At 35.8% G+C, this 18,565-nt stretch overlaps 2 protein-coding genes across 3 annotated transcripts in view; one reads left to right on the top strand and one right to left on the bottom strand.

Annotated features, from left to right (window-relative positions):
• RUBCN (rubicon autophagy regulator) overlaps positions 1–4,910 on the bottom strand; it is a 59,301-nt gene extending 54,391 nt beyond the window's left edge. Inside the window, exon 1 of the mRNA XM_033125832.1 lies at positions 4,441–4,910. The gene's annotated coding sequence lies outside the window, so the exon portion shown is untranslated. The remainder of the gene's footprint in view (positions 1–4,440) is intronic.
• FYTTD1 (forty-two-three domain containing 1) overlaps positions 1–18,565 on the top strand; it is a 31,158-nt gene that overhangs the window by 2,456 nt on the left and 10,137 nt on the right. The window contains exons 1-3 of one of the 2 annotated variants that reach the window (XM_033125855.1): positions 5,030–5,260; positions 9,510–9,638; positions 16,728–16,876. In XM_033125855.1, coding sequence (XP_032981746.1) covers positions 5,158–5,260; positions 9,510–9,638; positions 16,728–16,876 — 381 coding nt within the window. In that variant the 5' untranslated portion in view covers positions 5,030–5,157. Of the gene's footprint in view, positions 1–5,029; positions 5,261–9,509; positions 9,639–16,727; positions 16,877–18,565 lie in introns of those variants that run through there. The other variant, XM_033125866.1, reaches the window with a different exon arrangement.

The following is an 18,565-nucleotide window of genomic DNA, read 5'->3' as shown; positions in this document are numbered from 1 at the left end:
TTCTTTAGATTTTAAATAGGAAAGGATTTCTAAAATCCTTTTTAAAAAATGAGCAAGTATCTTAATATGGTTTATTTTCTTATGACTGCATCCTAGTCAATATAACCAAAATTTTAGTGTTTCCCATGGAAATTTCTTAGTTTATAATGATTAATTTTGAGTATATTTTAAGTTAATGTCTGTTTTTTCCACTGTTTAGCATTGTTAAGTGTTTAGTCAATTTTGCCAAATGAACAATTCAGTGACTACCAAATTTACTGAAATTCCTTTTTTTATTCTTTCCTCTTTTCTTTCATTAATAAAGCTTATTAAAGTTCATATTAGATGAAATGATTTTAAAAGTTTTTGAAGAATTTTGCCAAGTTTTAATTGGTTTCTATTTTGCCTTTACACAAACATTTCTACTGCCTTGAAGTATTTATTGGTTCATTTATTCAATTATGTATGAAGGCTCATTGCCAGCTATAGGCAATGCATACAACTCTAAAATTTAAAAAGTTTCAATAACAATTTTGAAAATCTGATTTCTGGACTGAGCAAATCCTTAACACATTTGAGCAGTGTTCAATGTGTCTCTGTCGTAGCTCCCTGCCACTCAAGCTGGAAAATTGGACCAAGAGAAGGGATCCTCTACTGAGGGGAAAGAGAGAGATGAGAGTTAGTCCAGCCTGGGCTCTTTATCCCAGAGCAAGGAGGCGAAGGGGCAAAAAGAGAAGAAGCATAGGAGAAGGATAAATACCTAAAGGCCCCATGACCCTAGAGTCTTGGCTCTCCAGACGCTCCTAGTCTACCAATCTATTTACTACAAATTGAGGATTTTTTTTTTAAGAAATAGGAGGAAATTGTGTGATTTACATAAATTGCTGTAGCTTTAGAAAATTCCACAATTAGTCCTTCAGTGAATTGGCCTAGAACCCTTTGTTGACAGGGCCCCTACCCTGCTCAGAGAAGACAAAGCCTAATAAGGAGTGAGCTAGAGGTCCTACCCCTGAGTACAGGAAGAATTCCCCTTCAAGTTCCCCTGCCTACCCAGAGCGGTTTCCCTAGTCAGAGAATGGTTAGGGACTTGGAGACCAGTAATGCTTCCAGCTATGCCTGCAAACCTGCCTGTCATGTTCTCTGCTGTATCACTGTACTGTGCAGCACAGGGTCTTGCACACACTAGAACCTCGAACTCCATTTGAATAAATGAACAGAGGAATCCTGAGATCAAAAGACAGAAGACTAGAACAGCTAGAAAAGCTTAGAACAAAGGAAAAGGGCAACGCAAAAGAGGAACAGGATGCTATAGTAAAGCGGCAAAGAAAAAGTTACTACAGCAGAAAACAATGGCAGAGGGGGGTAGAGTAAGAAGAATTGAGCAGAAAAGAGGGGAAAAAAACTGTGCTGTATATATAAGTAGCTTAAGAGAGTTAGGTATCATAATAATAGTTATATCTAACTGATCCATATTATACCTAATACAAGTTACAGCCAACTCCCTTATTACACTAGTATACTAGTATAATAAACATCAGTGTTTGAATTCTACAACTCCTCTTCTGAAAAATAAAAGAATTGATACCAAAATCAGACAAAGACATTACAAGAAAAGGATATAACACACCGATATTGCTCATAAAAAGAGAAACAATAGCCTTGACAAAATATTAGTAAACCAAATCCAACAATGTATTAAAAAAATAATAAACCATGACCAAGTAGTTTTATCTTAGAAATGCATGGGTGATTTAACATTTGAAAATCAGTCAATGTCATTCACCATACTAATAAATTTAAAAAGAAAAACCATTTGGTCATCACAACAGATGCAGAAAAAGCATTAGATAAAATTCAACATTCACTCAGGATTAAAACTCTCAGTAAACAAGGAGTAGAAGGGAACTTCCTGAACCGGATAAAGGACATCTACAAAAAAATCTAACATCATACTTAACGGTGAAAGACTGAGTGCTTTCCCCCTGGGGATGGGGATAATGAGACTAAAATGTCCACTTTTACCACTCCTATTAAACATGGTACTGGAATCCCCAGTCAGTGCAATAAGGCAAGAAAAAGAATAAAAGGTATAATTATTGAAAACAACAATTATGTTGAGTGAAATATTCCAGATAAAAAAGAGTATACTGTATGATTCCATTTCGATAAAATTCTAGACAATTCAAATTAATTTAGAGTGACAGAAAACATACCAGTGGTTGCTTAGATAGTGGTTGGGGGAAGGATTACAAAGGAGCATAAGGAAACTTTTGGGGATGATAAATATATTTATTATCCTCATTATGGTGGTGTTTTCACAGATATATACACTGTGCACTTTACGTCTTTTATTGTCTGTCGGTTATACCTCAATAAAGCTGAAAAAAGGGAGGCTTAAAAGACATCAAACTAATAAAAAAAAGTTAAGGTTTATATATATAAGAGTTGTGCTTACCTTTGAAGAGAATGTAGGTCTCTTGTGAAAAGATAGCCAGTACATGTTAATTGAAAAGTAGAATGTTATTAAGGTGGCTGGATTTAGCAAATAAAAATATAAGACTCCCAGTTAAATTTGAATTTCAGATAAACAGCAAATACATGTTTAGTATAAATTATCCTAAATATCGTATGCAACATACTGTAGCAAAAACTTTTTTTGCTGTTTATCTGACACCTGGGACAAACTTATACTAAACAATTGTTCCTTATTTATCTGAAATTCCAAATTAACTGGTCCTGTATTTATCTGGCAATCCTAGATATTGTCTTATCTACAAGGTATGAATTCAAGCCTCTAAAAGGGCAGCTGCTTGAATTCTGTGTTTATTTTGACTTAAGTGAAGCTGCTGAACTACTGTATTCCAGACACACAATGGCTGCATACTTAGTGTCCAGTACAGTGCCTCATTCACTGTAGGTGCTTAAAAAATAGTTTTTGCTTTGCAAGCTTGTGAAGATTGGGACTGCATCCATCTTGCTCACCATTTTATCCCCAGGGCCTATTACAATGCCTGGTACTCAATGACTATATGATTAAATGAATAGTTGCCTCTCATGCTCCAGAAAATGTCAGGGTTGATCTTGTTGCTCCAGCCTCTGTTGCTCGACTTTTTGGATGAACCCTGGTGCTGATTTCTTGGCTTGTCTCCCTCTTCACTGTTGCTGTGTCTCGGGTTGCTGTTTTGTGTCTTGTGTGTGACTGACCTATCCTTACCTAGAATGCCTCTTGTTTTCCCCTTTGGAATCTGGGTGATTTCTCTGAGACTCTGAGACCCCACGGCTCTTGGGAAAAATGTGAAAGTCTGAAACATGATAGCTAGGTTTGCTAATGAAATATTGGGGTATGTTCCCTTTAGAGCTAAGGAGATTTGGGATGGGGCTTAATTTTGGGGAGAAGATCAGAATAAAAGGGAACCTTTATATACTAGTTGTGAGAAGGATTTTATACAATTGGGATTTTTATTATCTGTCCTATAAATACCTGAAATATAAAAATACATCCAAATTCTAAACGCATTATTGTTTTCCGTAAAATTAAGAAGTTAATCTAAGGTTTCTCCCTGTAGTTTACATCCACAAATAAGCAGAGATTGTAGAAGTTATTTCTAGTGAGAGAAGGATAGCGTGGAGAAATATGTCTTGCACTTAGATTTTAGAACTGAAAGGATCTGAGGAATAATTAAGTATAACATATATGTAGTATAACTACTTCCTTGTTTTGAAGATGGGTATGAGGTCCACTCTCCCAAGTTCATGCAGTGATCACATGACTTAAGTGAGTGAAAAAATACCACTCAGTAAAACCTAGGTCTCCTTTGTACTTTTATCTTTATAACCCAGTTTCCCTCGTTCTTAGCAGTTAAGAGAGGGGTGGCAGCTGCAGGGTGCAATAGTAGTAAAATCAAGCACATTGTGCTAAAAACTACCCACTACTCTCCTTGACATGCCAAATATTGTTCTTGGGTCTTTTTGAGTCCAAACCTTCCTCCACCAGTAAAGTTTCTTTTACCCCTTCATAGGTATGTCCTCGCCTGATTCACCTTTCTTCTATGGTTATATTTTCATCTTGGGGAAATATTAAGTACAGGCTACTGTAGTTTTGAGATATTTTAGGTCACTGGTTCCTTTCTATGCAAAAAGAAATTTTAGAAAGTGGAGAGGAGGAAGGTGGCAGAGATTTCTAAATGGACAGAATACCTGCCCCCGGTTTTTTCCATAGATGCCAATGTTTTAGATAGTTTTACGCTGTTACGAAGAATGATATAAACTAAATGCTTCCACACCAGCGCAGTGGAGGAGAAGGTAAGAAGAGAGGGAATATCACGTTTTGTAAATAGAAGAGTTACTATGAAAGAATTCGTTAAATATTAATATTTTCCTATAGGGACGATTAGAAAGAATATGAATTCCCAACGCAAATGAATCAGAAAAAAATGCAGCCGAATAAGCAGAGGTACTTACCCCTCTTCAAGGGAAGATGAGGTCTTTCTTATTAAGGTAGCGAGTACCGTGCACGATGTTTTGAGAATACCGGTTGAGAAATGGTACAGACAGGGAAAACGTTAGCATTTACTTTTATTGGTATGGTGACGCAAGAATTGTCACTGCAGCCTTTGCTTTGCGTCCAGACGTGGCGACTCTGCATGCTGCAGGTGGAGGAGCTGGCCACGGAGAGGGGAGCTGGGACGCAATTCTGCAATCTGTGCTCACAGGGGTCTGTCCTGCCTCCGAGGCTGCATTGCAGTGGGGTGTAAAAGGTTCGTGTGTACCAAAGCTTACGGGCCTTTCTATAGCAGGAGGGATTTGAAGGACACGGAGAAGCATGATCTCATTTGAGGCATGTGATTCTGAGGTGCTCAGGGTCCAGCATCAAGCCAATTGAGGAGGAAATGCGAACTGCTGAAACGGCGGCTCCTGCAAGCGCCTGGAGTAGCTAGTGCAATATTTCCTCCTGTCCAGCAAGGGCCGCTAGGAGCAAGTCCCAGCGTGGGGCCGCTCCGGTCGGCCGCAGGTCTCCGTAGCCCCTCCCCCAGCGCCAGCCGCGGTTGGCAGGGCGAGGACGCCGCCAGCACGCGTGCGCAGTCCCTCGGTGCAGCTAGTCCGTGAGCGTGAGTGGGAGGTGGCAGGCCTCAGGCTGTGGCCTTCTCCACTGACTGATCCAGCGCGACGTCTCCAGCCATGAACCGGTTTGGTACCCGGTTAGTGGGAGCCACGGCGACCCCGTCACCGCCGCCGAAAGTCCGCAGTAATGAAAACCTCGACAAAATTGATATGTCTCTGGGTGAGGAGCCGAGTTGGACCGAGTTGAAGTGGGGGGAGGGTGTGGGTGGAACCAAGTATCGCGGTTTGTGGGGGAAGGAGCGGTTGGCCGCAGTTGTGGATGGAGTTTTCTTGCGGTGGGCGGGACCCACTGAGGGCCTCTGGGGACAAGGGGAGCGCTGGCTGGTGCCGAGTGCGGGGGTCGTGCCTGAGGGATCCCGGCGTCCCCTCGGCGGGGCTGTGTCTGAGGAGGGAAGTGAGGGAGAATGGCGGTGCGGGACCGGAGGGGTTTGAGGGTCGAGGGGTGCGTAGCTTCTGTCCCCCCAGAGGGGCGCTACCACTCGCGGGTGACCCCAGCTCTTTGTGAGGGAACTCCGGGGGTTTCCCCTTCAGCGTGTTCACTGAGCGTTATCGGGAGCGAGAGGAGTGGTGCAACCAAGCCATCCTTTATGAGGAAAGCTCGGAGAGCCCGGCTGGATCCGCATTCAGTTAAAATCAGTACTTCCAGAAAAGGGCTCGTTGGGCATTTTCTGTGCCCAGGCCTATGCCTGGCGCCGAACGAGAGTGTAAAGACGCCCCGAGAGTTGGCGATTTGTGATCTGTGCCAGACTTCGGGGCCACAACTGGGCACTGATCCCCGAGCGTTTGTCAGAAAGAAAATATCGTTAGGCAGGACTTCATTAGATGGTACTTTATTAGGCGGTGCCGAGAAAAGCACAATTCCTTATCTGGGTCTCCAAGTTAGCTAATTAGGGAAAAAAAGCAAAAACCGAGGGAGAGATTCACATGGATTGATACGAAGACGGATAAAGCATGCGATCTAGCTCGTATAAAAGGGGAGGCATGGTGGTTTGGTGATGATTATGTAAAAAGCCGGAGGATTGGTGCTTCAATTAAAAATTGAGATCTAGCACTACTGAGGCAGGAGTCTGTGTTTGGCTTACCTAGTTTAAAAGGAATTATATTTTTATCTGGATTCAAATTCTATTAGAGGTAGTTAGCTCTGCCTCCTCTTTCTGTTTTGGATATTTGAAAAGTACCTGACTAGTGGATACAGAGGTGTAACTTTTCCGAGGACGGTATTTTTCTTTTGTTGTAGTTCATCTGCAAAGTCTTTAGTCAGAAGTCAAGCACTCTTGGTTTCTATGACTGCCACAAGTCAGAACCCAGTATGTGTATAAAGGAAATCACCAGAAATAATAGGTTTGGCCTCAACTTTTGTCTTACTGCTGGTCAGTAGTGAACCCTAAAGGAATGAGAAGTCTTGAGAAAAAATATAATAACGAATATTTATTGAGTGCTTAACTACCTGCCAGGTACTGGACTAAGCATTTTATGTGTATTGACTCGGTTTATCCTCATAATAATCCTGTGAGGTATGTACTCCCAATGATAAAGACATGGAATCCAGAATCGCACTGTCTCAGTTTAAATCCGGCTAGTGCCACTAATAGCACTGTGATTGTGTGCAAATTTCTTCTCAGTGCCTCATCTGTAAAAAAGTGGTAAAAATTGGCTTATCTACTTTAGAGGATTGCTGTAAATATTAAATGAGTCAAGGCATATATCAATTGCTTAGAACAATAAGCACTGTTCTAAAAAACAGTATTTATATATATACTTGCGTACTATGTAAATCGTTGTTATTCCCATTTTACAAAACCTGAGGCTTAGAGAAATAACTTGCCCAAAGTCATACAACAGGTATGTGATGGAGCAAGGATTTTGTTCTGGCTCTGGAGCCCTAAGCTGTAGTTACTGCAGAAAGTGTTAAACAAGTATTTTCAGAACCAAAGCATTTCTTAGGTTTCTAGGATTTTGTGTGTATTTTGTATGATTAGTATGTTCAGGTGAAGAAAACTGAGGAATAATTCTCTTTGAAGGTAGAAATGAAGTGCTGTGAATAGCTAAAATAGAGAGCTTGATCTCTTTTTTCTCCTCCAAGAACATACCTTAGATATAGTAGTACTCCAAGAGCTTTCTGTCCTGTGCCTTTTTGTTTTGTTTTAGTGAGAATTTAGTGAGATGAAGCAATATCTATTTTAGACAACTGTTGTGCTTTGTGAATATTTCATTTTATCAGGTCTGCAGAGGTTTTAGAATCTAATTTTGGTTTTGTTTGTTTTGTTTTAAATAGTGGTTCTACCAGGATTATATGAATATTCATGTAGAATATCTACCAAGATTACCAGTAGTTGGTCTCATTGTGGCTCAGTTTCATAATGTAAAAATGGGTATTATTGTACTTATTTCATAGAATTGTGAGAATTAAATGAATACATGTCAGAACAATGTCTGTTAGTACTCAGTTACTGCTATTACTATTTTTAGGACTATGTATATACCCCTGGTGTTATGGAAGCAATTTTTTTATAAAAGTAGCTCATCATAATTGATTTTTTTGTCTTCTGATACCTATCCTACCTTCTCCTTGAGTAGGAGAAAGCCATTCTCTTAGATTGGAAGAATCCTCTCTGCCGTAGTAGCTCATTTAACTTGAGGATTTAGGTAAGAGAGTGATTAAATATAAAACATAATTTTATACTTATTATATGCTTTGCTACTTTTAATTTTTGGTTGTGTTTATGTTCTATAATGCTCTATTTAAAAATTTTTTTTTTTACAGTCCCCAGACCACATTCATTTTTTTGGTGTACTCATGGCTCTGAAATTTGAGACTTTTGATGAAGAATAGCACCTTGTTAAGGGAAAGTAATGTTTCAAAAGTAGTGTCTATTTCCTTTCTGCTCACTGAGAATTTAATATGCTCATATATCTGGTATAAAAAACCTTTTTGTTTATTTGTTTTTTTAAACTGTTTTTAGTGTCTAACTTTGATGAACTCTTTTTGTAGTTGAAGGGTTGATCTCAAGAAAATAACGAAGTACTTTGGGGAGATTTGAATTATTTTATATGAATATTTGTTTGAATGTGATTAAGAGTCTTAAGGATTACAGATTTGTAGAGTAGTAATATATAAGAAAAAACCTCCTATAATCTGAGTTTCCTTCTTTGACTTGAGAAAAGACTATTTATATTCATAAAGTTGTTAGATTATTTGTGTTTAGAGCAGTCTGGGGAAAAAAATCACTGAGGTTAATTAGTTTTGTGATGTTTTATTAAGTTGTTGACCGTGTTCACTTTCTTTGGTTTATTTGCTTTATATTTAGTCATCAGAATTAATATTGGAGTTGGAACTTGGGAGAAATTGTTTGGACAATTTCAATGAATATTTTCGGCTTCTAGTAATCTTTTAGATTTATTAAAGTATAGTTGGCGTACAATATTGTATTAGTTTCAGGTGTAAACATAGTAATTCGACATTTATGTACCTTACAATGTGATTGCCACAATAAGTCTATTAACCATCTAGTGTGCATAGTTATTACGATATTATTGACTCTTGTCCCTGTTCTACTAACCACCTTTTAACAGATGTAAATAGGAATCTGGAGAACATTTTGTTTCTGATCTTCACATTTTTCTGTTGTGATATTAGAGCGATGTGATACTTGTGAATTACCTTGGAATACTTTGAAAGTGTTTATGGAAATAATGAGGGTTAGAGAAAGCATTGTAGAAAGAAAAGTAAGGTAAACCTGAATTACTTTGCTAAAGGAGTGGAAACCAATAGTATTTTCTTTTTATACTATATCTTTATTATGGTACTTATTTGATTTTGTATTTGGTGTTTATGTGTCTGTTTCCATCAATAATTTTAAACTAATTGAGAACAGGGGCTATATTTTACTTTTGTTTGTTTCTATTGCAGCATAGCCTGCCATAGTATATATTCATTGCACATAGTATATGCTTAATAAATATTTGGTGATTCCGATGAACTTAGAAATTTAGCCTTTTAATTGAAGGATTTATTTTTTGACTGCTTGTGGTTTTATTGAAAGGTAGTCATCTTTAACAACTGGAGAAGTCTGTGATTATGGAAAGAAATATTAGTAATTTTTATAAACAGCCTTTTGATATTTACATTTATCAGGGAAAGAAATACTATGGATAACAAATCTTCATTAATTGGTAGGTCTGCTTTGGGCTGTGGTTTTGAACTTTTCCTACAAAATCTTTCTTCAGTGGTCCTAGTGTATTGGCTGGTGTGAGCTTTTATCTTCTTATCATTATTGTCTTATGCAAGTGCTTTCAAAGTAGAAAAGAAGTTAGGGGCATGGAAATCTGTGAACTAGAAAATGAGACTGCATAATTGAGTCATTAAGTTAAAAATGAAAACAAATAACCATCACATTTCTCTATCACAGATGATATCATCAAATTGAATCGAAAGGAAGGAAAGAAGCAGAATTTTCCGAGACTAAATAGAAGACTCCAGCAAAGTGGCGCCCGGCAATTCAGGATGAGAGTACGATGGGGAATCCAACAGAATTCTGGTAAGTTTTGGAAATAAGAATGTAGAGCTGTTACTTAGGGGTTCGTAGTATACTATCTTTAGTACACACTTAGAACATGGAGGAAATATATCAGTACCCTATGTTGGTAATTTGTATTTACTCTCGTTTTTATTTAATCTTAAAATCTGGTAAAAATTTAAGGTGCCTTAAATGGTTGATAGCACTGTTTCTTAAAAATATTAAGTCATTTAAAAGTAACTTCAGCATAAAAATAGTCTAAAGTGTATTTAAATTATAAATTATTAACATGATATGTAAAGGACCTTACATATCATGAGGTCTTACCTCCTTCTCCATTAGAGGTTCCTTTAACAGCTTAGCTTGTCTGATGGATGACTTTGTAACTCCAGCTTAAATACTAATATATTCAGTGAAAGAGCATACCACCTCACAAGTCAACTTATTCCATTATCGGAGACGGCTCTGTTTCCTAGAAAATTTCTCTTGATTAGCTATTAATTCTACAGAGTTGTAGGAAGCAAACTTCCTTTTCTGTTGAAAACTTTTTAAATATGTGGAGACTACTGTTCTGCGTAGAAAATGACTTCTAGACTCTTTATCTTATTATCCATGACCTTTAGGATTTGTTAAATCCTCCAAGGGTGACACTCAGAATTGAATACTTTAGATGTGATCTAATGATTTTGGAACTCTACATATATAGTTATTTTTGGTAATTTGGAAGCTTATTTATTTTTAACCATCTTGTTCCAAAATGGATTTAAGGCATAACTGAACACTTAATTATATCTGACTCTTTAACTTTTTTAGCAGTTGTATCAGTGCTTTAGAATAAACCTCTGTTCGGAATTTTAAAACTCTAGGTCTTCTTTACACATGAAATAATGTTTGATAAACTAGCTCCTAAGTTGATTTTTATCTTATATATTTAAAAACATAAAAAATAATCTCCAGTGGGTTGAACATAATTAGTTCTATGATTAACAGCCAACATATTCTCAAATGCTTTTTTATAAGTAGGGTCTGTAGCTAAGATTAGACCCTACAAAAAAATTTATTCTTCCCTGATAATTTCTGGAACCCAAGTAGTTCGTGACAGGTATTTAGCTATACCAAATTACTATTTAATTCCAGTGATTTATATTTAAAATTTTCTTTAAAATGTTACACATCATACCACATTTTATATATAATTTGTTTTAAAATGATTTTAGAGTTCATAGAAGGCACAAATATATTCATTTATGCTACCATATGTTAAATACCCTATAAATGCTCTGGACTGATCAGGTACTCGGTATATAAAGATGCAGTCTTTTACTTCAAGGGATTTCTAATAACAGAGATCACATAAAAAACATCGAGTTGAGAAATGTCATAAGAGAGATTCCGATATAGGACTTTAGGTGGGGATTTTGTGTTAAGAAGATCAGTGGCGATTTAATGGATAAGGTGAAATAGGAGCTTTCCTTTTAGCAAGGGGTTATGATCTGAGTCTTGAGATAAATGATATCTAGGGGCAGCTTAGAATGTTACAAGATTGAACTTGCACTTGTATGTTCTCTACTTACATGTGACAGGGCCTAAAATAGAACAGCTCCTGCTGTCAGTGTGCAGATAGATATGGGATTGTCTTATAAGCTCTGATTGGTTAAGAAAAGTTTAGATTTCCACATTATAATGTCAGTGAGGATGATAGCTTGAGGTAAGAGCACATGTAGGGCAAAGAGCCCTTGGCAGATACTCAATAAATTATTTTTGATGGCTGAACAAATAAGTGAGTGAAGTCTTTCTAATTCTGTGCCCAAAATATAATTTAGTCACTCAATAAATACTGGTACCAACAACTTAAATGTCCTTCAGTGGTAGAATAGTGTACAGCAACTGTTCTCAAAGTGTTGTCCAGGGACCCTGAGGAATCCCCAAGACTCCAGGTCCAAAAGGTCAAAACTATTTTTATAATACTAACATAGCTGTCTTCTGCTAAACCAGACAATAAAGAGATTTGCAAAAATGTAAAACAGTATTACTCTTCTTATTTTTTATTGTTTTGGAAAAAATTGTTTTTTTTTTAATTAAAAATGTGTTATTTGCCCTACAGGTAGTGGGTTTATTATTGTTTTAATGAAATAATAGTTTTTAAATATCTTAGTTTTCATTTCTAGTATGGTAAGTATCAGTAAACACAAACCCACAGAAACAAAAACTCTTTGGGTTCCTCAATAATTTTGAAGAAGTCCTAAGACCAAATAGTTTGAAAATGCTGTTACTTTTAGAGTACAAGAGACGGAATATTTGTGTGTTGACCCGGAAAGGAGTCAGTGTTATGACATTTCCCAGAAAATCCTTCGTATCTTCATCAGACTCCAGAAATTGAGGCAAGTAGATGTGTGTCTGGGAAAGAAATTCAGGAAGGGATTGGGCTAAGGATTCAAAAGAAAGATGAAACATTCTGTCTCTAGTTTTAGTTGTTCTCAACGTTGGTTACACTTGTGGAACATATAACATAGACTGATGCTCTGGCTGCGCTCCTATTTCTACTGAATCAAAATCGGCATAAGGAAGACATAAGGATTTTTTTTTAGGCTCAGTATATGGTTCTGATACGTGGCTAGTGTTAAACTGCTGCTGTACTGGAGCTGAAAATGTGAAGGGATTAGATGCTGTCTTTAGTACCTCTTCATACTAGTGCTTTTTAGAATGTAAGGCAGTTACAGAGGATAAGAAGGGAGAGAATTGGGGCAGTATGTATAGGTCTTTCTTACTTTATGAAACATGACAAGGAAAGGGTGAAAAATACTGTGTTTCCCCGAAAATAACTCCTAGCTGGATGCGTCTTATTTTTGTACGTATTAATACAAGACCCGGTCTTACTTTACTATAACATAAGACCAGGTCTCATATATCATATTATATACATAATACCAGGTCTTATATAATGTAATGTAATGTAAAGAATATAATATAATATAATATAATATAATATAATATAATATAATATAATATATAAGACCAGGTCTTTTTAATTTTTGCTCCAAAAGAGTCATTAGAGCTGATTGTCCGGCTAAGTCTTATTTTTGGGGAAAAATGGTAGAACCATTGTTAAAGCTGAGATACGGCTAGTGAGTTTATTCAAAGATAGAAAGGGAAGAGGAGGGGGAAAGGGTGATCTAGGCTTGTTAGAAGGTAGAGGAGAAGCCACTGATGAGAAATAAATGATATGGAAAGGTTAATGAGTATGGAACAATGACTCTAACAGAAATAGAAGGTACTCAGGAATAGAATTCTATCCCATACTTGTCTCCTTTTAATCAATTTTATTCCTGTTAATGAGACTTTCCCATCTGAGCTTAAAACTGGTATAAAGCTAGGATTCTTCCTAGCTTTAATCTCTCTCTTTACTCCACTAATTCATTCATTCTTTTGGAATACAATACTTTCAGATTTCTTTTGTTCCTCTCCTGGTCCTTTATCATGTCTTGTTAGAGTGCTGTAATGACATCTGAAATGGTCTCACTGCTTTTTCTCTCCCTCTTCCATTCAATCCATGATATTGCTTCTAGACTGATGTAATCTGATCATGAATTCTGTGACCCCTTTATTCCTTACCAAGTGAAGTTTTTATCCCCACTTAAATGCGCTCTGATTTGAGCCCACCACATTCATTCACTTCTTATCCTTTTCCCTAGACTGTCTCTATTTTCAATATGCTGTAGTTGACCATGTCTTTGTAGTTGTCACTTCATGTCTATATTCCTAGTCATATCTTGGCGTACTTCGTAATACCTAGCTTAGTGCCCACTTTTTCTATAATAGTTTTTCTCTTTGGAATTATACCATATATTACATTCTACCTTTTATTATTCTTTAGTTTTTATGTAATAGCTTGGAAAATTGTACCTTTTACAGCCACACAAACTTGCACTTAGATCATGGCTCTTCCATTTTCTAACTGACTTCTGGATAGTCACTGTTCTTTGCCTCACTTTGCTCACCTGCAAAAATTAAGATGTTATCATTATCTCATCAAGTCTTACTTAGGTTACAGTATTCAGTGCAATGCCTGATACAGTTAATGGTAGCTGCTTCATTTAATCCAAATAAAAATAGCAAGTAGTTGTAGATTTCATTTGAACGTACAGGTTCCCCCAACATGCTTAATCTTCATTTGGTTGCAATTCTAGAAGAAAATCACACATAGAGCAGCAATAATTTGGTTTGAAATATTGTATCTTTATTGCTTTTTTTCTTTGTTTATAAAAGTAATAAAATCAGTACCTTTAGTACTGAGGCAGAGCACCCAAGAAAGGAACAAATCTGGAAGAACTCCCCACCAACTGAGTTGTCATGCTGGTGGAACTTATCTGGGAAGCCATCTGTGGGGGTGATGCAGCTTAAATTCGCTGGAGGGTGAGTAGGGCCAGACTATAGCAATGACTGAGACTGGATCTGCGAGTATGCAGAAGCCTAGAGCCCCAAATTTAAGGCATCACTCATTCTCCAGTTTTGTGCCCTAGGCCGCTCTCTTGCCGCACCATAGCCTCAGCTTATGGGGGAGGGATAATGATTATGGGGGAGGGATAATGAGTGCCATTGGGTGTCCTGTACCATAGAAACAAGTCTTGAGGTGCTCACGGGAACCTGGAAGAAAAAGCCCCTTCCTTAGAGTCCCTCCAGTGCCCTCTACTGACAAAGTTTCACCTGGTGCCAGCTGGTAAAAGTGTTCCATAACCAAAGCAGGACAGTGAAAAGTGAATTGGGAACTGAAAGGCAATAAACTGGTAACTAATTCGACCATCGTAAAACACAACAGGTTTTCCTAACTGTTGTGTTGGACTCTGGTCTCAAAATAGGTACAACACAGAAAAGCATTCTACAATTAGATAAGTTTAGGAATGACATATACTGTTATCTCTTAGAGATTTTTCATACATTAGTCCTGAGAAATGCTGCAGTAAGGAAAACTTTATTTAGTTTGATCATAAAACTTTTCTGTTGGAAGACCTGTTACACACCTACAGGTGTGTGGTATTATATAGGATATCATTCTAAAGACATTCCCCCCAAAAAACTAGAATTAAGATTAAGAATGCCCAGTATCACAGTTGTTACTTAGCATGACTCTCTGGAATTTCTGGCTGGTGCATTAAGAAATAAACGAATCTGGGGTGTAATTATTGGAAGGAAGACAACTGTCTTTTGTGGGTAATATGATTGTCACTCAGCAATCCCAAGAAAATTTGAAAGACTATTACAATTAATAACTTGAGTTCAGTGGGGTGGCTGATTAAAAGGTATTAATTAAAACTTTAATAGTTTTCTGTAGTCCCAGGAATGACAATACAAAAATTATTACTAGAAAAGTCTTTTGTGATTGACAACAGAATGTATAAAATACCTAGTAATAAGCTTAACAAGAAATGTGCAGGATCTATGGGAAGAAAAGCTCAAAACTTAGCCAATTTAGAGGCAAAAGAAGATTTGAATAAATGGAAAGATACATGTTCCTGAATATTGTAAAAATGTCAATTCTTGAAAAATTAATTTTAAATGTATCAAAGCATCAAAAGAAATTAAAACTTGACCCTAGAAAACTGACTTATGACCATGACAGTTCATGAATGGAGGAACACAGCCAAAAAACACATGGAAGTTCATTTTACCAGATAAGTAAACTACCAAATAAGATTTTTTTTCAAATACCATGTGATAAAGATTAAAAAGAATATTCAGATTTGTCAGTAATACGGAAAAAGTGGCATTCTTATGTTCCTGGGAATATAAATAAATACAGTCAATCTGGAGGGGATTTTTACAGTATAACTCAAAATTCTTAATTTGCTCTACTCTTTGATACAGCACTTCAACCTCTAGAAATTTATAATTTGAGGAAATAATCATGAATATGTATAAAAATATTAATCTATAGTGTTATTGCAATGTTTATAATAGTTTAACATTAGAAGTAACTGAAATGATTAATATGAAGTTGATTGGATCAAGTATGGCACATTAAAAAATAATGCAACCAAAGAATGTTATATGTCTGGGATCATATTCACAATACAGTGTTAATGTGGACTACAAAACAGTACACAGAGTTTGAAATGTGGTTGCTAGAAGATTGACTCAATCCACCTTCTAGGCACTTGATACTAAAAATTGTGATTTACCTCATGTGATAGTCTTTGGAGTTGCTTAAAAATAGTTGAAACTAAAAATAATAACTTTTTAAATGTATATATACAAGTAAAAGACTAGAAAGACAGAATGTTAGTAACAGTTATCTCTAGGTGGTGGAATAATTGATGACTTTTATTTTCTAATTTGTGCTCATACGTGTCTAAGATTTCTGCAGTGAGCATGTGGTTTTTTCTAATTAGAAAAAAAGTATTTAAATAGGTAAGATACATACGGGAAAAGAAAAATCAGTAATGTCACATGCCACAGAGACCAAAATGTGTCCTTGGAACTCACTAGGGACTTAAGCAAAAGCAATTTGAATATAGTAGAACTGAAAATAAAGAAGTCAGATTGGCAACGCAGTAAGTAAATGGGAGACAAAGATAGTGATTCCACTCTAGATCAGCGCCAACAGAAATAAAATGTAAACCACATACTAATAATATATTTTGTTTAACCCAGTATATCCAGAATATCATTGCAACATATAATAATAAAATTAATGAAATACTGTACATTCTTTAGTTACATCTCATTTCATACTAGTCATATTTCAGGTACTCAGTAACCACATGTGGTTAGTGGCTACCACATTGCACAGGGAAAATTGAAGTTGTCCTGTTTGTTGAGAAAGTAATGCCGAAGATAGAAGGTAGCTAGTGGGGAAATGTGAGAATCCTTAGTTCTTTGTAGTTCATTAACGCAACAGAACCATTTCCAGTGCAACTTACTGCCTCTTTAAAAATGAGATATTTTATGTAGTTAAAAAGTATGTATATATAATATTATAAAAGATATTATATACGTAATAAATAAAAAATAAAACACTCATACTCTTCACCCTGCTTAAGAAATAGAATATCTTGTTACCTGTGAGCCCCTCTTAGATGGATATCATTTCTTCTTTTTTTTTCCCTTTTACAGGTTTTGGTAAGAATAGTCTGAGTCGTAGAGGAAGAGTGATGCCTGGAAAGAAACGTCCTTACGGAGTTATCACTGGACTTGCAGCTAGGAAAGCAACTGGAATTCGAAAAGGAATTAGCCCTATGAATCGACCACCTCTAAGTGATAAGGTAGGATGATGGCTTAATCTTGAGTCAGATACCCTTTTCCTTTATTCGTACTAATACTTCTGTGAATGACCTTCACAGAGCATTTTATTTCAATATGATTTTTTATGTAGCACTTTGGGGTTTATATAAAAAGGTGAAATCATTGTCATTTGTGAATAATACCTAAATTTTCACATTCTCAAATATAAATTTTTTTAACAGGTTCTTGACTTTATGTGCGTGTGTGTATGTACAATTAAAGGTTATTGAGATAAAATTGTATATTATAAAATTCATTTAAGCATACAGTTTAATGAATTTTAGAAAATTTACAATTATATAATCATCACAATAATCTAATTTTAGAATATTTCTATCACTCTAAAAAGAAATCTCTTGTTCATTCACAGTCATACTTCATCATCTGCCCCAGGCAACCACTAATCTACTTTCTGTAGATTTTCTGTAACTTTGTCTTTTTTGCACATTTCATATAAATGGAATCATATAATAATATGTGGTTTGGCATTTAGCCATAATGTTTTTGAAGTTCATCATGTTATAGCGTGTATCAATACCCTGTTTCCCTGAAAATAAGACCTAGCGGGACAATCAGCTCGAATGCGTCTTTTGGAGCAAAAATTAATATAAGACCCGGTATTATATAAGACCTGGTCTTGTAATAAAATAAGACTCGGTGTTATGTTATATTATGTTATATTATATTATAATTATATTATATTATATTATATTACAGTAAAATAAGACTGGGTCTTATATTAATTTTTGCTCCAAAAGATGCATTAGAGCTGATTGTCTAGCTAGGTCTTATTTCTGGGGAAACACGGTACTTCATTCCTTTTTATTACTGAATAACATTCCATTATATGGGTATACCATATTTTGTTTATCCATTTACCAGTTGATGGACATTTTGCTTGTTTTCACTTTTTAGGTATGTAAATAATGTTGCTGTGAACATTTACCTGTAAGTCTGTATGGATATAGGTTTTCATTTCCCTTGGATAGATAACTATCCTTCAGTTGTGTTTTTAATTAGAGTTAACAATTATTTACCTACCATAAGTTAACTACTTCTCAAATTTTAATAGTTTTATTTACATCTCAATGAGTAATTTTTGAATTGGCCAAAGCATTTCTTAAAATAGTTTCACAAGTGGTTTTTCTTTTATTTTTTAAGTTTAGTAAGTCTGAGCTACCAAGGAATTTAATGTTCTATTTTTCAATCCTTTTGGTTTTTCTCATTATGAACATAATATGTATTTGTAAAAAAAGTAAGCACATTTATTCCGTAAATTATCTCAAATGCATGTATTCTGGTTAAGAACCACAACAGTGTTAGATCTCTTAACTTTTCTATTCTGCCACCACCAACAGATATTTTCTCCTCTAAAACTTGATCACAGCACTTACTATTTATTAGAAATTAGAAAACATTAATGGGATATAGATACTGGAAGGGAGTTTGGGTTTAACTGCTAATTACTTGCTCCAGTAAAAATTTCAGGTTACCTAATATGTGGCAGTTGTTTGAAAATAATGAAAATTGAAAATGTTAAATTATAGAATGCTAAGAATATACTGGAAAATAAGATCTATTTATTCAAAGTTTGAATGATTTTGGCAAAGATATGGTTTGAAATTTGCTGTTTCTTTTAAAAACCCTTTTCTCAACCCCAATTCAGATTA

The sequence above is a fragment of the Rhinolophus ferrumequinum genome, chromosome 2 (assembly GCF_004115265.2).
Source record: "Rhinolophus ferrumequinum isolate MPI-CBG mRhiFer1 chromosome 2, mRhiFer1_v1.p, whole genome shotgun sequence".
Classification (NCBI taxonomy): Eukaryota; Metazoa; Chordata; class Mammalia; order Chiroptera; family Rhinolophidae; genus Rhinolophus; species Rhinolophus ferrumequinum.
The sequence above is the reverse complement of the archived record's forward strand: the minus strand, read 5'-3'. Positions and strand labels throughout refer to the sequence as shown.